The sequence below is a fragment of the Myxine glutinosa genome, chromosome 9 (genome assembly GCF_964187855.1).
Source record: "Myxine glutinosa chromosome 9, kmMyxGlut1.1, whole genome shotgun sequence".
Classification (NCBI taxonomy): domain Eukaryota; kingdom Metazoa; phylum Chordata; class Myxini; order Myxiniformes; family Myxinidae; genus Myxine; species Myxine glutinosa.
The window spans coordinates 72,875,620-72,898,259 of NC_136269.1; the positions used below are offsets into that span (position 1 = coordinate 72,875,620).

The 22,640-nt window shown below is 43.0% G+C and overlaps 1 protein-coding gene across 1 annotated transcript in view; it reads right to left on the reverse strand.

Moving 5' to 3' along the window:
- IST1 (IST1 factor associated with ESCRT-III) overlaps positions 1-11,233 on the reverse strand; it is a 59,074-nt gene extending 47,841 nt beyond the window's left edge. The window contains exons 1-2 of the mRNA XM_078784441.1: positions 11,146-11,233; positions 6,469-6,574 (exon numbers count right to left, since the gene is read on the reverse strand). Of these exons, the coding sequence (XP_078640567.1) occupies positions 6,469-6,556 (88 nt within the window). The 5' untranslated portion in view covers positions 6,557-6,574; positions 11,146-11,233. The remainder of the gene's footprint in view (positions 1-6,468; positions 6,575-11,145) is intronic.
- Positions 11,234-22,640: the final 11,407 nt, after the last annotated feature.

A 22,640-nucleotide genomic window follows, 5' to 3' on the forward strand; every position in this document is an offset into this window, starting at 1 on the left:
GATGAATAATTTATCAGTTAATGTTTATGGTCTAACAGAAACAAACAACATTCAGGTTTTAAAGCTTTCTGACAATTGTAAACAAACTCATATTAATCTTCTATATTTTAATTCAGACGAAAATTCACATTATACATACATCAAAGATATTGCTAAATTAATAAAACCACAAGTCTGTAAGAGAACAAATAAAATATATATTTGTTTGCGTTGTCTTAACTTCTTCAATTCACAAGAAAGATTAGATAAACATTCAAATTATTGTGGCGAACATAAATCAACGGTAATCAATATGCCTAAAGAAGGCTCAAAGATCACATTCAAAGATGAAAATAAAAAGATCAAACATCCATTTGTTATATATGCTGATTTTGAAAGTATTTTAGAAAAAATTGATACTGCTTCTCAAGATCCAAAAGAATCATACACAAATAAATATCAAAAACATACTCCTTGTGGTTTTTGTTATTATATCAAATCATCCGTTGGTGATAAATATAACAAGTTAGAGATGTATAGAGGCTCAAATACCCCAGAGGAGTTTGTGAAACGACTAGAAAAAGACTGTGTTCGATTAACCAAGATAATGAGAGAAACCAATAAACCAATGTCCTTAACAAGTAAAGAAAAAAGGGAATTTATAAAAAACAATGTCTGTCATATTTGTGAGGAGAAAATTGGTAAAGGTCTAAAGGTTAGAGACCATTGTCATCTCACTGGTAAATATAGAGGTCCGGCTCATCAAAGTTGTAATATTAATTATCAACTCCCCTCTTTCATTCCTGTCTTTCTTCATAACAACGCTCATTATGATACACATCTATTTATCAAGGAACTCTCAAAGACTTCTGGAAGTATCTCAGCAATTCCAAACACGGATCAGAAATACATTTCATTCACAAAAACAATTCACACATCTCCTATTACTCATATCAGATTTCTTGATACATTTAAATTCATGGTAAGTCCATTGGTTAACTTGGTTCAAAATCTAAAAGAGTTTCCATGTCTTTCAGAGTATTTTTTAGATAAAGATTTTCTAACACAAAAGGGAATTTACCCCTATGACTATATGGACTCATTTGAGAGATTCAATGAAACACAACTTCCTTCAAAAGAAAATTTCTATAACAAATTAAATAATAGTCATATATCTGATAAAGATTATGTACACGCACAAAATGTTTGGGAAAAATATAACATCAAGAATCTTGGCGAGTATCACGATTTGTATCTCAAAACTGATGTGCTTTTATTGGCCGATGTATTTGAAGCCTTTAGATCTGTTTGTCGCACTGGATATGGATTGGATCCTGCTCACTACTACACAGCACCTGGATTGGCCTGGAGTGCGATGTTGAAAATGACAAAACAAGATTTGGATTTGATAATCGATGTTGATATGCTTTTGATGATTGAAAAGGCAAAAAGAGGTGGAATTTCACAAGTCTGCTCGAGTAGATACGCAAAAGCAAATAACAAATATCTTCCAAATTATGATCCAACGAAAGAGAGTTCTTACTTGATGTACTATGACGCGAACAACCTGTATGGCTGGGCAATGTCTCAGGCTCTTCCTTATGGAAAACTTAGATGGGTAAAGGAAAAAGACTACAAAAACGTTTTACAAGATGTATGTATCTCTACACAAAAAGAATTGGATGAAGAAAAAGTTGGTTATTATTTTGAAATTGATTTAAAATATCCAGAGGAACTCCATAACCTACACAAAGATCTCCCATTTGCTTGTGAGAAAGAAAGTCCAAAGAAAGAATGGTTGAGTGATTATCAACGATCGTTTGATATAGGTGAATCAACAGAAAAATTACTTACTACATTATATAACAAGAAAAATTATGTTCTACACCAAAGAAATTTGCGACAATATTTATCAAAAGGTCTAAGAGTAGAGAAGATCCATAGGGTTCTAAAGTTCAATCAAAGTCATTGGTTAAAGGGGTACATTGATTTTAATACACAAAGAAGAACAGAGTCAAAAACAGATTTTGAGAAAGACTTTTATAAATTAATGAATAATGCAGTCTTTGGTAAGACTATGGAGAATGTGAGGAAAAGACAAAATATCAGACTATCAACATCTTGGGAACAAGCATCAAAATTAATTAATAGACCGAGTTTTACTCGAGCTGAGGTCTTTACTGAGAACTTTTGTGCGATCCATTTGATTAAAGAGAGTATTGAAATGAACAAACCTATTTATATTGGAACAACAATTCTTGATTTATCAAAGTCATTAATGTATGATTACTTTTATAATAACTTGAGGAAGAAATATCAAAATGATGTTAATCTACTTTATATGGATACAGATAGTTTTATTTTGAAAATTAATACCAACGATGTTTATTCAGACATGAAAAGAGACATTAATATCTATGACACGAGTAATTACAGTCCAGAGAGTGAGTTGTTCTCTTCTAAAAATAAAAAGGTGATTGGAAAGTTCAAGGATGAATTAGGAGGAAATGTTATGAGTGAATTTGTGGGATTGAGGTCAAAGGCTTATGCTTATAAATACATTGTGAATAACGTTGAAAAGACTGATAAGAAGTTAAAAGGTGTAAAGAAAAATGTTATTAAAGAAACAATAAACTTTAAGGATTATTATAACTGTTTAACAACAAAGAAAGAAGAGTTTAGAAAGATTAATGGAATAAGAAGTTATAAACATCAATTATATTCAGAAGAGATAAATAAGAAAGCATTGGGGGCTTTTGATGATAAGAGGTTTATTTTAGAAAATGGAATTGATAGTCTCCCTTATGGTTATATAAGTATATAAGTGATAAGATATATATAAGTGATAAGATATATATAAGTGATAAGATATACATAAGTGATAAGATATATATAAGTGATAAGATATATATAAGTGATAAGTTAAAAAGGGGGGGGGGGGGGGTTGGGGATTTTAACGGGCTACCGCCGCCTTTTTTACTATTATATAAATGATAGAACCAAGTATCAACCAGACTAAAGAGTGGAGGTGTAATCAACCTTGGTATATAAATGGAAAACATAATGAATGTGAAAAATATCAAATAGGTATAATTGAAAAGGCAACTGGTAAAAAAGTTCACAAAACAAATAAGAGAATTAATTTAAATACCGGTGAATTGGGTAAAAAAGATGGAAATATTTTTGAGTGGACGGAAAACTTTGATGGTTGTCAGGAAAATATATACTTTAATTTAAAAATGGTATGTGGCACTGGAGGCGCTCAAATAAGAACATTGAGGGAGGTTTACCATTTTATCTTAGCTCAGTTAAAATATCTTAATAAAGAACCAAACTCAAACATATTTTTTGTTAATGTATTAGACGGTGAGGAGAGTTGTAGGAGAATTAAATTATTTCCCACACATAAACAAATATTTGTAGGGTCGTTGTTTGAGTGGGTTATATTCACCAGATGATATTAAGAGTAAAAGGTTAAAAGGTTCATAAGGTCAGAAGGATCACAGGTGTTTAAGTGGTCTAATGAATAAGGATAACATGTCAAAAGGTTAGAAGGTTCGTAAAGAACAGGGTGAGAGAAATAGAGGTCTTTAGGGGCAATGAGGGAGGGAAAGAATTAATATGGAAGTGAATGGGTCAATGTTTGAGTGGGTCAAAGATTAATCTGCCAGATGATATGTAGAAGAAGGATGATAGGTCTATAAGAGAAAACAAATATTTGTAGTGTTTGAGTGGTCTAATGAACAACATTAAGGATAGGTACTACAGACAAAAGGTTCATAAAGATGAGGGTGGGAGAAATAGAGGTGTTTATGATTTTTGAAAAAGACAAGGGGGTAAATGACATTAGATAGGGATTTCCCATGTTAAACGGAGGTGTCCCAGAAGCAACATTATTACACTACTATGCTCTCTACTGAGTGCCGTTCTAGTTTTTTAGGTTTTTGTCTGCTCTGTGCCTCGTCCACAAAGCTCACCCCTCCACCCACCCCCACTCATACTGGGCAGCATTTCTCCATGCGTTTAACAACTGATCAAATCTCCCATCGCATGATCTTTATCTGCCAGTCAGTCAAAGTTGGGAATATGGAATCGGGAAAAGTATCGACATCCACACCACTTAACCTCACCCTCTGAAACCTTCCCACACACCACACACAGTCAAACCTTCTCCTGCACTCCACCCAGACCCCATCCAATGCCTCCTCCCCCTATTTCTGACTGTGTGGACCTCAAACATCTGAGGTCTCCGCTCTTACCTGCCAGATATTTCAATTCAGGCTGCTACCGATAAACCAGACATCTGTTTAACAGAATCCTTCCTCTCACAGGACGACGCTGACTCCTTAGTGTCTCCCCGGGTACTCTCTCCTCCGATTTGATAGACCTGAACCACACCCCATTGGCAGAGTTGCTCTTTATGCCAATAACTCAATTTCTCCCTGCCTTTGCATCGAGTACATCTGACTCTCTCTTCCTCATATGTGGCAATTTCAATTGTCACCATGCAACTTGGCTGGGTGTTGGTATCTCTCACCAGCCATGGCACTTCAGCAAAGGACTGCTGTAACTCTATGGCACCAACTCATCATGTGAACTTTCCAACCTGGATTTTCTCAATGGCAAATACTCCCTTCTGGACTTTAGTGATGACTAACTTTCCTGCAGATGTCTCTTGCTCTTCCTCTGCTCTAATTCGTTCACCTGATCAAATGCTTATGAAACTCAACATCTCTCCAGCTATTCTCAGAGAGCTACCTCGTTACTTGTCATTATTATGCAATCTCAAAGAAGTAAACTTGCCATGGGGACTAAGGGGCAATACGTCAAAGGTTGTACTTGTAGCGACTTCGTAACTCCAGGTGAGGGAAACAAATGAAGTACAAATTATCTTCGTAAACCTGCAGCGTGTACGGCGCAGCGCCGCTTCCGGTGTCGGTGTCGGTGTCGGTGTGAGAGGGTATTTTCGAGTGATGCTTTCGAACCCTCAATTGTATGAGGGTTCGAAGACCCCACCATTTCCACCAATTTAGAGGGGGGAGGGGGAAGGGGGTGTGTGTTTGTTTGTTGGTTGGTTTGTTTGTCTGCACAGAATACATATGATTTTCTCTGCAACCGTTGGTCCGATTGAGAGGAAATTTTCACCATAGGTTCAACTCCACCTGTATAATTTTTTTAATGATAATTATGACGTCGTAGCTCACGTGGTTCGGCCGCCATCTTGGAAAAAATCGAAAAACTTTGCACCTCTATATCTCCGAAAGTGCTGAATAGAAAAAATTGAGACATGGCTCATTGTAAAGAACTCTCTCCATGGGGAATAAAATGTTAATGATGATGGCATAGGTGCCTCCATTATGACGTCATAATTCGACAAGTACAAAACTTAATTCGATCAAGATGAAATTTCTTGAGCATAACTAGGAATAAATTAGTTTAGAAATAAAATAATGACGAAGTCATCGGTCGAGTGGTTCGGCCGTCATATTTGTTTTAACACAAAAGCCTTAAAAACCACTGAAAATACATCCTGGGGAGGGTTTGCAATCTCTGATTGCTCTTTCTTGTTTTTTTTTGTTTGGCTCTCAGATTGTGAACTTACAACTTTGTAGTATTTGCCTGATCACAGTCGCCGATTCGGCTTGTGTTTTTCTGACATGTTTAATTGATCATATGAAGGTAAATTGTTATAATCACCAGTTAGGTGTTTCACAGTGATTGAGTGTGTGTGTGTGTGTGTGTGTGTGTGGTGTGTGGTGTGTGTGTGTGTGTGTGTCTCGTTGGGTTTCAACTCCATATTCGGGATTCTTATCGCTATTTCTTCTTTCTTTCTTAATGCTTAAAAAAGACAATCACAGCGGAAATTGTTTCTGGACGATTATCAACTTGTAGTTAGTTTGTCCTAGTATTATTTTTGCTGCATCTTAGTAGGCAGATGATCAAATAGCTGACAGAAGTGTTCTGTGATTACGAGCTGCGAGTTTGCTGGCATGAAAAGCACTGAAATTTGATCTGTAGGTGTCGTGAGAAATATAAATTTAAACGTGGATACCGATTTTTTTTTTAATGAAGTTTGATTCAACAGCAAATAATATACAGTCAGGCCACCAAAAAATATTTTTAGTTGGCCCCGCAGGCCAGAAAATATAAAGGCTACGTTGTCATTTAACTTAAGCCAACGAACAGTTAACTCCTGAAACGTAAGCATATCCTTGCTTCTCACAGCAGTTAGAATGCCACAATTAACCATCTGTTGAATCCATCTATTGTTCCTTCATTTATCAGCCTCACAGTTTTAATGTAACTGCCCACGATCCGGAAGCTCCACTTTCTAGTATTGTATAGTGAAGCATTAACACATCCACACATTATCTCAACTTTGATTTGAACTTTTAAAGGTGATGCAGTGAGACTAAAATGAATAAAAACGAATTAAATTCAAGAACTCTACATTCAAGATTTAGAATGATGATATAATAAAAAACTCACTTTTCTTCTTCTCAAGTAACTTCAGCCTGTTCACAACCAATCTCAAGTTCACCCGCAGCCGCTCTCCCTTGTAGCCACCTTGGAACATGATTTTCACTCCACCATGCTTAAAACAAGATGAACAAAAAAAATCAATCAGAATCAACACAACCAATATGCATTCACATATCCCATCCGACAGCACCAACGATGCACAATACACATCATTGTTACCTCCATCAGCCCTGTCTGTTTATTTATCTGTCCGTGAACAGGATACCTCAGAAAATTATGGACGGATTTGGATGAAATTTGGTGGATAGGTTGGGAGTGTGACAAGGACGAATTGATTAGATTTTGGTGAAGATCTGGATCCAATAAATTTTTAAGTGAATCGTCACCATTGAGAGATGGGGTCAAAAACGACATATAGCATGATATTTCAAAATGTTGTGGACGGGTTATGACAAACTTGGTGGATGAGTTGGGTAGGTAACTAGAACAAGCTGATTAGATTTTGGTTGAGGTACAGATGCATATTCAGCATATCAGTGGGCTAAAGAATATAAACTGGTCAGCCTGGCGGAGGTAGACGCTCTCTGGATTGCAGCTGTAGTTCTAAAAGCTAGTTTGATTGAACTTATGCAGGCATTGCATGCAGAACGAGAGAGTTCATAGAACACATTACCCCACGCAGTCTTTTGAAACGAGGACATGGATGGGGTCTGCGAGTGTCAAGTTTGATTGGTCGTGACAACGTAAAATGCCGCAATATGTTGTTCATGTACTGCTAAACGCAATTGCCAAAAAGGCGATTTGTGTTCTGCAGTGTTCAAGTATATAATTCAATTAAAATACTAGAAGGTACTCGGTAGAGCGTATACCTCCGCCGTTTTAACAAATATCAATGCTGAACTGAACTTCAATGCTGAACAGTTTTTACAAATAGGATACAAAGTCTTGTATCCCACTGATAGGCCGGATCTGGATTCGCACCTGAACCAAAATTAAATCAGCTTGTTCTCGTCACCGAACGAACTCGTCCATAACTTTTTTAAATATCATGTTATAATATCGCTTTTCACCCGATCTCTCAAAACTTAAAAATAAGTAATTCTCGTATCAGAATCCATATTCAGATCTTCACCAAAATCGAATCGATTCGGTCTTGTCAGACACCCAACCGGTCCTCCCAGTTTCGTCCAAATACGTCCATAACTTTTTGAGATATCGTGCTATGTAACGGTTTTGGCCCTATCACTCAATGGTGAATGGTCACTTGTAAATTAAATCATTCTCGTATCCGAATGCATCATCAGATCGTCACGAAAATCGAATCGATTAGTCTCGTCACACACACATGTCCAACATGTTTCGGCCGAATCCGTCCACAACCTTTTTCAGATAAACTGCTATATATCATTTTTGGCCCGATATCCTAATGGTGTAGAATCACTTTAAAAATTCTACTAGCCGGATCCAAATCTGTATCTTCACCAAAATCGAATCATTTCATCCTTGTCACATACACGACCTCTCTTTCAAATTTCGTCTGAATAAGTCCACAACTTTTTGAGATATCTTCTTCAAACAAATTAAAACAAAGACAGGCAAACAAATGAAAAATCACTCATAGAGCAACACTTGGCAAAAGAGAACAAAGTAGAATGGCACTCAGGAGAGCATCCTTTTGACCCCAAGAATAATTGGTGGTTGAATTCAGTGACCTGAAATGCAAATCGTCTTCAAATTTTAAGTTAATCAGATGAAAATTGACAATTTTAGAAATTCGGCCTGTTGACCTTTTGGCCTATGTTGACCTCAAAAATAGTTGGTGGTTGGTTTCAGTAACCTGATATGCAAATCCTATTCAGATTTCAAGTCAATCAGATAAAAATTGAGGATTTTAGAAATTTGAAAACAGTGGTTGACCTTAGAACTATGTTGATCTCAAAAATAGTTGGTGGTTGAATGCAGTTCAATGATATGAAAATACCATTAAAATTTCAAGTCAATCAGATGAAAATTGAGGATTTTAGAAATTCAAAATGGTTGTTGACCTTTGGCCTATGTTGACCTTTTGGGCGATGTTGATCTCAAAAATAGTTGGTGGTTGAATTCATATTGCTGAAATGTTAATCCGATTCAAATTTCAAGTCAATCGGATGAAAATTGAGGATTTTAGAAATTTGAAAAGGTTATTGACCTTTTGGCCTATGCTGATCTCAAAAATAGTTGGTGGTTGAATTCAGCTAGCCGATGTGTAAATCCTATTCAAATTTCAAGTCAATCGGATTAAAATTGAGGATTTTAGAAATTCAAAAAAAGTGGTTGACCTTTGGCCTATGTTGATTTCAAAAATAGTCGGTGGTTGAATTCAGTTAGCTGATATGAAAATCCTATTCAAATTTCAAGACAATCGGATGAAAATTGCAGATTAGAAATTTGAAAAAAGTGGTTGACCGTTGGCCTATGTTGACCTTTTGACCTCAAATACATATAGGATTTTGTCGGACCACCAACTCTACCATTTGGTGATGTTTCGTGAAGATCGGTTTACAATTGTCACCTGTAGGCAAGTATAAGTGAGCCGACAAACAAACACAAACACACACACACACACACACACACACACACACACACACACACACACACACACACACACACACACACACACACACACACACACACACACACACACACACACACACACACACACACACACACACACACACACACACACACACACACACACACACACACACACACACACACACACACACACACACACATACACGTGATCAACATACTTACAAAAAAAATAAAAAATAAAAATTGCCAAGTAACAATCAAATGAAAAATCACTCAGAGCGACACTTGGAAAAGGAGAACAAAGCAGAATAGCACTCATAAAGCATCCTTTTGACCTCACAAATAATTGGTGGTTGAATTCAGTTTGCTGACAGGAATATCCAATTCAAAATTCAGGTGAATCGGATGAAAATTGAGGCTTTTAGAAATTTGAAAAAAGTGGTCGGCCTTTGGCCTATTTTGACCTTTTGGTCCATGCTGATCTCAAAAATAGTTGTTGGTTGAATTCAGTTAACTGATGTGTAAATCCCTTTCAAATTTCAAGTGAATCGGATGAAAATTGAGGATTTTAGAAATTTGAAATTGTTGACCTTTGACCTATGGTGATCTTAAAAATAGTTGGTGGTTGAATTCAGTTTTCTGATATGTAAATCCCATTCAGATTTCAAGTGAATCAGATGAAAATTGAGGATTTTAGAAATTCAGAAAAAGTGGTTGACCTTTGGCCTATGTTGACCTTTTGCCCCATGCTGATCTCAAAAAATAGTTGGTGGTTGAATTCAGTTTGCCGATATGTATATTCCATTCAAAGTTCAAGTCAATCGGATGAAAATTGAGGATTTTAGAAATTTCAAAAAAGTGGTTGACCTTTGGCCTATGTTGACCTTTTGACCCCAAAAATATATAGGATTTTGTCCGACCACGAACTCTACCATTTGGTGAAGTTTCGTGAAGATCGGTTTAAAATTGTGACCTGCAGGCAAGTATAAGTGAGCAGACAGACAAACACACAAACACACAAACCGGAGTGAGCAACATACTTGCAAAAAAAAAAAAATTCTTTATTTTTGCCAAGTAACAAACAAACGGACAGACAGGGGTGAAAACTTAACCTCTATCCACCTTTGGTGGCGGAGGTAATAACCAAATGTGTTTGTAAATAAAGACGAGTTCAACCATCAGGCAAGAGTAGGACTTGTTAGAATGGAATTTTAAGCATCAGCAACAAGTGAGTTCGTTATCAGGGCTCGCTCTGAAACGAGGAAATTTTCCATGACTGGTATGTTCATCAAATCACGTGATGTCTGAGAATTAATGGCACCTATATTCATTACCCTCGCCAGAGGAGAGGGTATTGCATTTGAGTCCGTTTGTCTGTCTGCACAGAACAAATATGAGTTTCTCTGCAACAGTTAGTCCGATTGACAGGAAAGTTTCACCATACAGTCGGTGCGCCTCCTCCTGTATAAATTTTAATGATAATTATGACGTTATGGGTCACGTGGTATGGGAGCCATCTTGGAAAAACCGACGAACTTTGCACCTCTATCTCAGAAAGCGCTGCATAGAAAAAAAATTAGACGGCTCATTGTAAAGAACTCTCCATTGGGAATAAAAAAGGTTAATGACATCATAGGTGCCTCCATTATGACATCATAATTCGACAAATACAAAACTTCATCCGATCAAGATAATTTTGTGAGCCTCATCTAGGGATAAATTGGTGAGAAAAAAAAGATCGTCATTGGTCATGTGGTTGGCCGCCACATTTGTTTTAAAACAAAAGCCGTAAAAATCACCCAAAACACGTCCTGGCAAGGGTCTGCAATCTCCGATTGCTCTTTCTTGGTGTATATATTAAAATGATCAATGATCGGCAAATACGTACAGTTGTGGCCAAAAATATTGGCACCCTTGCACTTTTTTCAAAGAATGCACCATTTCTTCCAGAAAATTGTTGAAATTAAAAAATATTTTGGTATCCACATATGTATTTCTTTTGTTTGCAGTGGAACAAAAAAAAAAAAAAAAAAACTGAAACAATTACTAAATCTTAGCTTATTCCACATAGAAATCCTAAAATTGCTCGGACAATACTATTGGCACCTTTTAGAAGTTGTGAGAAATAATTAGATTTCAAGCAGCTTCTCCTTTACTTTGGAATTGAACTCATCTGTGGTGAGTTGCAGGTGCCTGCAATATAAAAATCACTCATTCAACCAGTTTGAATAGAGAAAAGGAGTCATTCTGCTGTTTTGTGTCATGCATATACCACAATAAGTATCGAGAAAAGAAAGAAAACCAGAGAATTGTCTGAGGAGGTCAGACACAAAATTGTAGCCAAGCATGGACAATATCAAGGCTACAAGTCCATCTCCAGAAAACTTGATATTCCTGTGTCCACTGTGCGTAATGTTATCAAGAAGTTTAAGACCCATGGCACTGCAGCAAACCTCACTGGAAGTGCCGCAAAATAAAACTTGATTGAAGATTGCAGCAAAGCATTGTTTGAATGGTGGAGAAAGCACCTCAATTAACTGCCAAACAGATTCAAGGTGACCTTCAGACACAAGGTACGACAGCTTCAACTCACACCATCCGCCGCCAACTCAATGAAAGGGGGTTCTATGGTAGGAGACCCTGGAGGACCCCACTGCTGAGAGAGAGACATAAGAAAGCCCAACTGGAGTTTGCCAAAACCACACCTGAACAAGCCAAAATCCTTCTGGGAGAATGTACTGGGAACAGATGAGACCAAATTAGAGCTTTTTGGTAAAGCACATCATCTCCATGTTTACAGAAGACAAAATGAAGCCTTCAAAGAAAAAAACACCTTCTCTACAGTCAAACATGGAGGAGGTTCAGTGATGTTTTGGGGTTGCTGTGCTGCCTCTGGCACTGGGTGCCTTGAATATGTGCATGGCATCATGAAATCAGGAGATTACCAAGGGATTCTGGAGTGCAATGTTCAACGCAGTGTCAGAAAGCTGGGTCGTTGTCGAGGGTCATGGGTCTTGTAGCAGGACAATGACCCCAAACACACTTCAAAAAGCACCCAGGAATGGTTCAAGACAAAACGCTGGACTGTTCTGAAGTGGCCAGCAATGAGTCCAGATCTAAATCCCATTGAATTCCTGTGGGGAGATCTGAAAACAGCAGTTGGGAGAAGGCACCCTTCAAATCTGGGAAAACTGGAGCAGTTTGCACAAGAAGAGTGGGCCAAACTGCCAGTAGAGAATTGTAGGAAGCGCACTCATACTTATTTTTAGAGAAAATTGTGAGTTAGTTGAAAAAAAGTGCAAGGGTACCAATATTTTGGGCCATGACTGTATGTGTGTATACAATCAATATACATATGACTCGGCTGCAAGCCGAGACCATATATTGTTCAGTTTCGTTCTGAGGTCAGAAGGTCTAAAGTATGAATGTAAAGAGGTACATTGAAATTTGAATAATTACAACATTGATTTTTGAGGTCATAATACTTAGTTCTTCTTTATGTATACTCAATGTAGACAACATGTAGTACACTATAGTACATGTAGTACATATATACTGTTGCGGATATGGGATTTGGCCTCCATCCATATCCGCTTGTAAATATTCCCCTATTTCCCCAATACTCCCCAACTATCCCCAATCCCCCATTCCCTAGTCCCATTGTCTGTAAACAACACTCTGTAGAACCGACCTTCCCCTTTTTCCCCCATTAAATGTCGTGCCCAGGTTCACCGCATCTCACGTAGACAACTATAGGACATCTTGCTAGTTATTCTTAGTCTATGTCAGTTAAGGACTCGTTTCCATTAATTCTGACTCTTCGTTGCACCAGAATGTGATTGTATGGCACCAGTAGTAAGTTTAGGACCTCCCCATACCTCCTCCCATCTTCCTCATGAAACTACAACAACAACAACAACAACAACTACAACAACAACAGCGCGCGGGGAGTGTGCGTCCTCACTCCGGCTTGGTTAGCCGCCATTGCCCATGTGCTCGACGGGGTTACCAAATAAGGGCTCCCTGTCAGCTCCTCGTCAAGGGCGGAGCCCGGTAACCCCCCCGCACCCAATAAGAAGCGGCGGGCCGATTCCATCTGGGGCGGAGCTAACGAGCCGAGGGCGTGTCACTCCCCGCTGGATATACGCAGCCACTTACCGGACATGACGTCAGATGCGCCCCCAGCTTGAAGAGAACCAGACGCCACCTCCAGCGCGACGATACCTCCCTGCATCTTTTGGACCGCGCTATCCTGTCCCTGAGCCAAGGTGCACCTTGTGCTGTCCATCGACTACCTGCCCTTCCTTGCCATCAATCCCTGTGTGAGTCAGTCTTGTCCTGTTTATCTGTGGTCTGTCGGGGCTACTATAAGACCGTGATTAAGTGCCCACCTTCCTATGCTGTACCTCTTGTCCTTGTAATCTCAACGTTCCGCATACAAATATTATAACCTCCTCCGGAGGTCTTGAGAACTGTACCCCTGGTGTCGTGTCATTTAGCCCAGCCGTTGTGTCCTTTCCTCAATTGATTTAGCGTAGCGCGACTCGGCCAACGTTCGAGTATAATCGGGTAAACTGTGCAGACGCGGTCATACCAAACCGCTCGGTAAACTAACATCCAAAACCGCGTCTGTAACATTTGGTGTCGAGGAGTTGGATTCGGACCTGGGACTAAATTCATTTAGCCCAAATTTTGGAACACCAATTGTACTATTAGAGTAACATTTGGTGTCGGGAAGTGGGATTCGATCCGGAGCGCGTTTCACGCGCTCGAAATTATAACAGCGAAATTTGATTGTGTTTTACAAAATAAAAATAAAAACCCGAATTTTGAAAGTCGCGCTATGGCAGACCAAGACGGCTGGGTTCCGGTAGAGGAGAGTGAGGCAGGGTCGATCCAGGACCAAAATGAGGGACATGAGGAGAGCGAAGCAGTGAGGGTGGCAGGGTCGCAAAATAGCGTCGTCGCGCACGAGGTTGCGGGCGCGCAAAATGGCGCCTCGCACATGGCCACGGCGACCACGGTAGCGCCACCGGTGGATTTGAACCTGTTTTTAATGCAAATGAAAGCCCTTATGGACAAGAATAATGAAGAGATGGAAAACAGAATGATGGGGGCCCTTATGGGACAAATGGGGAATCGGATGGATGCTCAGAGTGAGCAAATGAGGGCTGATAGTGAGCGATTGGGTGAGCGATTGGAGGGCCAAATGGGGGTAATGAGGGACGAAGCGAGGGGTACCGGTGAGGGATTAGACAAGAAATTAGAGGGGTTAGACAATGGGATAGAAGGGGTGAAACATGGGTTAATGGGGGTAGAAAATAGAATGGCTGCCCAGGAGAATCAGATAGAGGGAGTGAAAAATGGGTTAGAGGGGTTAGAAAACAGGATGGAAGGCAAATTGAGGGACATGAGGGACCAAGCGGAAAGGGAAGTTAAACAAATGGGGCAGCAGATAGAGGGGGTCAGAATGGGGGTAGAAACCAAACTGGATGCTCACAGGGAGGAAATGGAGCAGATGAGGGTGGCATCTGGGCAGGAGATGCAAGTGATGGGAGAGGAGATCAGAAGAGGGGTGAGTGAGGAGGTCGGAGGAGTGCGCGAGGAGGTGAGGCACTGTAAGGAGCGCATGGAGAAGGAAGTGAGAAAGGGGACTGTAAAGTTACAAGGGGGCATAGAGGACCTGACGCAGGAGGTGGAACAGCTGACGGAGGGACAAAAAGGACTAACGGAGCAGGTTCAAAGGAACACTGCGGTATTAGGAGGGTTAAAGGCGACACAGAAAGAACTAAAAGATGACTTGATAGCGACGAAGAGGGAATGTCAGATGGTACGTGAGGGACTGACAACGAGGTTGGACGAGGTGACAGAGGTAATGGAGACGAAGGACCGGCAGGTGAGGACGCACATGGAAACGGTCAAGGTAGCCTTGGAGGACGAGCTTGAGGAGACGTACCGGGGAATAAAGGAGGTGAAGCAGAAATTAGAAGAAGTGGAAGAAGGGGTGAGCGAAATTAAGAAGCGACGGAGAGGGGATAAGAAAGAGATAAAAAGGAGATAAAAGAATTGGTCCAAAGTCTGTGTTCGGATCGTGATGATGTGCTCATTAACCGGATGAGGGATTCGCAGGTGATGGAGGAGAAGCGAAGAGGAAGAGGACCCGGTGTAAGTGGTGACCAATATGGTCGTGCGTATGATGCGCCAGGGGATTTAAGAAGCTTGGGGGTCGAAATGGACCCGGGTGTTCGTGAGAGGCCGTGGGTGAAGTGTGCGACAGGTCTGGTGTGCGAAAAAGGAGGTGTGCGAGAAAGTCCGACTCTGGGGTGTGTGAGGAAAAAGTGCGTGCCAAGGAGTGAGGGTGCTGGCGAGAGTGAGTCGGTCGTAGCACGTGTGCGAGGGAGCACATGGAAGCGCGGTGTGGTAAGTGTTACAGAGGGTGTGACGGGAGAGTGTGCGCGAGAAAGGTGTGTGACGGACAGGTGCATGGGGAAAGAGTGCGCTGTCAAAAGTAAGGAAGAATGCACACCTGTGGTGAGTGTTACAGAGGGTGTAACGGGAGAGTGTGCGCGAGAAAGGTGTGTAACGGACGGGTGCATGAGGAAAGAGTGCGCTGTCAAGAGTAAGGGTGAGTGCGCTGTCAAGAGTGGAGGTGAGAGTAGTAAAAGTGACACGGAGCGTGAGTTGGTTGTGACAGGTGAGAAAGGAAGTACACCTGGAATGGTAGAGCGTGAGTGGGAATGCACGCTGGAATTGGTAGTGAGGCACGTGGTAGGGTGTGCGAGTGAGGGCACACCTGTGATTGTCACAGAGGAGGTGACCGAGGAGGGGGCGCGAAGAGGTGTGTTGGTGAGGTGTGCGAGCGGCGAATGTGTGCCAAGGTGTTCGGTGGTCAGGTGTGTGACCAAGGCTGTGAGTGGAATGAGTGTACCTGGGTGTGTAAGGAAAGGTATGAGGAGCATGGGAACGGCTGGATGTGTGAGCAAGGAACGGGCTGCGGGGTGTAAGCATGCAGGTGAAGCATCGACGTTAAACGGGTTAGCGGTTAGAGCGACTTTTAGCCGAATCGGGCCCTTGGTGCGTGCTGGGCCTCGCTTTGAACGGCCGCGTCCGTGCTCCACTAGGCGGAGCGGGCGGCTGGATAGGAAGGGTCGTCATGGCGACCACTTTTTGTGGAGGCATTCCGGCAGGTCGAGATCGAGCCATGGGATGGCTCCGTGCCGAGAAGGTGCGTGGGACCTCGGCCCGGGTAAACCTCCTTCCCTGCACCGAATGCCGGACGCATCCAGCCGCTGGCACAGAACAACCCGCATTCATGGCTTGGCTGTACGAAGCCGAGCTTTGGAAGTAAATTGGCGCACCGAGAGGCATTAGTGAGTAGACTGTGTGATGAGGTTAGTGTTTTGGCCCCGAAATTAGAAGAAAAACAAAATTTGATGATTGGCAAAGGAGTGGCAGTAATGATTGGCCGATGATGGGTAGTGATTGGCAAATTTTTGATTTGTTGAAATTTGATGTGCAAAATTGGTAGTGAGCGATGGGCCCGGTGGGTAAGGGTGGCATCCCTGCCACCCTTCCCATAGTGGGGCAAATGCGCTATAGTTTATGGGGTTGATGGCAGTGAAAACTAGCCCGGGTGGGTTAGGTTATATTGTTAGGGATCTAGCGAAGATGACATTAGGTGACGTTAAGGTTAGTTAGTGAATGATACCTGTAGTGTGGACGCAGGTAGCTTAGAGTGGATGATAATGACGAGGGAGCGCAATAGTTAAAAGGGACGACTGGGAAGCGCAAGTTTCAGAGGGGAGTAGTTAGTTCAGATGATGCTGTGTGAGAATTGAACAGGTGTGATTGCACAGGTGTGCAACTGGACAGGTGTGTGGAGCAGTGTGTGAGTAGTGAGTGTTGTGGATCAGCGCGAATGCGCTTGGGGAGAGAAGGGTGCAGGTGGCACCAGGTGTGAGAGCACAGGTGTGCAAGTACAGGTGTGTGGAGTACATGGAGTATTGGAATGAGTGGTGTGGAGAGAGTTGGAGTAAGTGGTACGGAGTGGTGTGCATGGTGCGAAGGTGTGGATGGGGGAAGAGTGGACCCCTTTCACGAGTACCCGGGGCGGGTAGTGTAAGTGTTATGTAGAGGGTATAGGTAAATTGTGGTTGGATATTGGCATCTGTGGTGCGGGTGACAGAATGGTATTGTGGATGGGTGCATTAGTGTTGTGGAAATGGCTGGGCGTGTAGCCTGTTAGTGTGTGTAGTTGGTTGGGCACTCCACCACTGTGAGGATGTCGGCCAGGTGAGGCCGCAGGTGGGCTCTGGGAGCCGTTAGTGTCAGTGGGGCCCGAGGATCCGGAGGACGGACCCGGGTAGCCCAGTGCCAGAGAGGGCACCGAGTGGGGAGAGCGCCAGAGGGCCTTCCCCAGGTAGTTAGGTTAGGGTAAGGAGCAGGTAAGCTCGGAGGCAACTGCAGTGGTGGAGGTGTGCAGGTGGGTAGACCTGCTGGGAGAGCTACACGTCGCGGCCCAGAAATTGTGCGAGGGCACCGGGAGATGAATCGGGGGAGTGAGACCCCAAATTGAAAAGCACCACAGTTTGGTCAATGGGAATTGGTTTTTAGAACCCATAGTGTAAGAGGGCCAATGGTTTGGCAGGAGAAAGACCCCGGGTAATGTAAAGTTGTTAAAGTCATTTAGGAAATAGTTAGGATTGATGAACCTGTCGCACCATACGCAGCCACTTACCTGTGGTGATGATGACTCCACACCTGTGTTTTCTTTGTTCTGTGTGCAGGAAAGGAGAATTGCTGTTGGATTTGGGAGACGCATCACGACGTGGATGAGACATGGGGGTGATTCCGTCTCTCCCTCCTTAGGAGGGACTGATGATGAATTGGTGATGGCAAATTTTGATGTTGAGTTGGAGATGGCAAATTGTGATGAGAGTTGGAAATGGCAAATTTGATTGGTTAGGAGGGAGAGAAGACGAATTTGGTTTATGGGAGGAACGGGGAAGACAGTAGGGACGTTTGTTGATTTGTAAAGTAGATGGTTATGGGTAGTGTTGTGTTTTGTGGATACAGTAAGGGGTAAGGGAGGGGCCATGTAGGTTACCTGGTGGGGGGGGGGGCGTACGGTAGGAACGTACCTGTCTCACCTGGTTCCCATGTGCCCCCAGTGTGCATTACCTTATATTGCGTGCACTTTTGCGCCCTTACCACCTTACTCACTTGTCTGCTTCTTTTGTCTCCCACCTCCGAGGATCTGGCTTTGGGGCAGAGAGAGAGGAGAGAGAGGTGCTGGCTCCGCAGTTGTGGGCCTGCACTTTCGCTGCTTGCTGCCGGGATCGATACACCATATGGACCGCAATTTTTGTGGCCGCCCACCATGGACCGCAGTTCTCTTGCGGGCAAGCACCACCCGTTGATGGACCTATGGGTCAACGTGGCACCTATGCCAGACAGGTGAACCACTAATAGTTGGCCCCCTGACGGCCACAATAAAGAAATGGACGCGGTTGGCGCCTTTCTTTATTTTTGAAAGAAGCCAGAAGGCCAAGTGCACCACATGAAGGCAAGACCAGCGGCAGAACATCGGCCGGCTGCGACACCACCGGTGATTGTTGAACACTTTATTGGTGCACCGGATGGTGCTGACTGTGTTATGGGGTGGTGCTTTTGGTGCTTGGATGGGGTGCTCTGCACATTATTAAAGGCCGTAAGGCCACAGAGCACTCGTGGGTTGGTGTATCGATGCTGGCATGCGTGCTCTCTCTATGCATAACATCTGCATGTGTTCCTCCAAAAACAGGTCCTGGATCGTAGTGTAAATATCAGCGTAGTCTTGTGTAAATAATGCTCCTTACCGGCTGTATGTTTAGTGTGAGAATTCTTTCCGCGATTCGGTTATCCTGTGGGTGTGTTTCTGTGAGGAGAAGGGTGCAACGTCGCAGGGGGACATATTTACTCATTTGTGAACATCTGTAAAACTGTCGCACTCAGGGTAGAGTTAATAGTAGAGGGAACTACATCTGAGTGCCACACTAACGTAGGTAAAGATTTATCGGGTCGGGACGCCCCGAGGTAGAGAAGGGTGCAATGTTGCGGATATGGGATTTGGCCTCCATCCATATCCGCTTGTAAATATTCCCCTATTTCCCCAATACTCCCCAACTATCCCCAATCCCCCATTCCCTAGTCCCATTGTCTGTAAACAACACTCTGTAGAACCGACCTTCCCCTTTTTCCCCCATTAAATGTCGTGCCCAGGTTCACCGCATCTCACGTAGACAACTATAGGACATCTTGCTAGTTATTCTTAGTCTATGTCAGTTAAGGACTCGTTTCCATTAATTCTGACTCTTCGTTGCACCAGAATGTGATTGTATGGCACCAGTAGTAAGTTTAGGACCTCCCCATACCTCCTCCCATCTTCCTCATGAAACTACAACAACAACAACAACTACAACAACAGCGCACGGGGAGTGTGCGTCCTCACTCCGGCTTGGTTAGCCGCCATTGCCCATGTGCTCGACGGGGTTACCAAATAGGGGCTCCCTGTCAGCTCCTCGTCAAGGGCGGAGCCCGGTAACCCCCCCGCACCCAATAAGAAGCGGCGGGCCGATTCCATCTGGGGCGGAGCTAACGAGCCGAGGGCGTGTCACTCCCCGCTGGATATACGCAGCCACTTACCGGACGTGACGTCAGATGCGCCCCCAGCTTGAAGATAACCAGACGCCACCTCCAGCGCGACGATACCTCCCTGCATCTTTTGGACCGCGCTATCCTGTCCCTGAGCCAAGGTGCACCTTGTGCTGTCCATCGACTACCTGCCCTTCCTTGCCATCAATCCCTGTGTGAGTCAGTCTTGTCCTGTTTATCTGTGGTCTGTCGGGGCTACTATAAGACCGTGATTAAGTGCCCACCTTCCTATGCTGTACCTCTTGTCCTTGTAATCTCAACATTCCGCATACAAATATTATAACCTCCTCCGGAGGTCTTGAGAACTGTACCCCTGGTGTCGTGTCATTTAGCCCAGCCGTTGTGTCCTTTCCTCAATTGATTTAGCGTAGCGCGACTTGGCCAACGTTCAAGTATAATTGGGTAAACTGTGCAGACGCGGTCATAGCAAACCGCTCGGTAAACTAACATCCAAAACCGCGTCTGTAACAATACATTATTGGGGAAAATGCCAGGGGCATAGAAAAGGCCTCGTTACATGGTATGCGCCATGTGGCAAGGTAGAGAAAAGAAGGGACATTCCATAGCGTGTAGAAAATGCCAAAGAATAGAAAAATAAGGGACATTTAAAACAAGACCAAAAGTCTAACAGCGGCGTAAGCAGGGCTTGTAAGATATTATAAACCACAAACACACATGATTAGCTTTTTAAATAGTCGCTAATGCTATTTATAACATTAAACAAAGAAATTTGGAGGAATCCAGACATCTGTAAAGTAAGTTTTACTTACAGAACTGAGGGAAGATCTACTGTAATCTAGATTATACCTGGCAAGGGTTGGGTGTGTATTGTTTTGTTGGAAGAGACGTAACGCCAATGCTTTCGATATTTGATGGTCATTTTAAAATCGGTTCGTTTGTGTTTCACACTGAATGAAAAACGCAAAGGTAGGGCATGGTGATTGTGATATATTACAGGTTCAACAATATGTTCGGCATGAACGGCATATAAATCAAAATGGCCTTGTGTGGAGAGTCAGCCGCCATACCGCCGTAATGACATCAGACGTAATCACATTACCCTGTCATGTGACCAGATCCTCAGCTCTGATTGGTATACGTTTGAGGGTACATGCATACATACATACATACATATGGACAAACACTGTTCGAGACGGCTTTGCCCTATGGGCTACGCTGTAAAAATCTTGTGTGCATGTTGGTCTACTCTTGTGTTCTTAGGAGGAACCAAGTAATGCTCTCGAAAAGTTAATGCTCTCGAAAAAAAAAACAGACCACCCTCCAGCGAAAGCACTGTTTCATGACAACTGTCATAGCAAGACCTCAAAGACGGCCCTTGTCATTTAAGAGGCATATGCTGTGACAAAAGTGATTAGTGACATGCTCTCCGCAATTCCTGGGTGCTTTGCTTATCATTATTTGCTCCAGGAGGTGTGAGACATTGGAAACAAATCGGCTATTCATTACTCGCCAATTGAATCCTCACCGCCGAAAATGTCGACTGTGAAATAAATTCTGAATCAAAGTCGAGAAATGGTCGATAAATTGGGGTTGTCGCACATGGTCCTCGTTTTTGATCAGGCGATTTATTCTAAGGTCCAGCAAATCAGATGGAATGATGTGGTCCTAGCCAATATGTCATTTGTATGGATCGGTTAAATCTGCCGATGCCAATGATGTAATGTATAGTCTTCTGCCTTGCATCGTTGTCGCCTTGTGAGAAGAGCATCCTTCCAACTAAGGAGATATCAGGCGTGCCTTGTACCAAGCTGCGGTATTTTGGCGCTCACTTAAACCCATGATAAATGCCCCATCCCCAGATTGCCATGGAAGGACAGTATCAAACAATGAACTGTCCATCACATGGACGACAGTGACCCCAGCCCCAGAGTGTGTCCTCAAAGAGAATGTTAATTGTAACACTGAAAACTCATTGTGAAGGAGGTATGTGCTCATGTCGTATGTCGGGTTTGTCTTGCAACAATTTTTTTTATTTTTTGTATACAAGATCGAGGCTCGTGGAAGAGCTAACATTGATCACAAAATGACAAACTGACACATAAAACATATGATGAAGGGAGTGGGAGAACAAGATGGAGAGCAGGGACATCTGGAGATCTGTGGGAGGGAGAGGGCTTGGGGAGAGGAGGCATGGGAAGGGAGGGGAGGGATGGGAGAGGTAAAAAAACTGCTAGGACTTTCAGGAAAGAAGTTGGTATTTCAAAAAAGGGGATTTGGGGTGAATTAACTGAGGTAGAAAAGAACAAGGTTTTGGATGGGGGAAGATAAGAGATGGTGGTGGGCAGCTGTTTTAAAGACCTGGAGGGAGGAGTGGGATTGAAGAGAGTGAGGGTGTTTGTTCCAGAGGCGGGAGAAAAGAAGAATGACAGCGTGAAGGTGAATAGAGAGTCTTGATTTTGGCAGTTTAACCATAAGAGGGTTGCTGGCAGATCTTGTGCGACCTGTAGGAATATTTGGGGGACAGAGCAAAGAGAGAGCTGGGGGAGCAAGGCCGGAGAGGAGTCGGTAAAAGACAGAAAGACCACCAACCTGCCTGCGGTGAGTGATTGAAAGGCCCTCGGAGTTAGCTTAATCGCGGGAGATTCCAACGATTCTGAAAGCTTTGGTTTCAACAGTGTGAGGCCGAGCTAGGTGTGAGGCAGGAGCACCGGCCCAGAGGGGAGAACAGTATTCCATTGAGCTGCGGATGAAAGCCTCCTATGTGGTGAGGAGCTCAGGTGTGCCAAGGAAGGACTTCGCCTGACGGAGGATGCCCAGTCGGCGACTGGCTTTGGAGGCCAGATTTGAAATGTGGTTTTACCAGGAAAGATCATGGAAGATAGTGAGACCCAAAGGCTTGAGTGACAGAACTTCTTGAAGAGGATTGTTGAGAAAGTAGATTGGAGGGT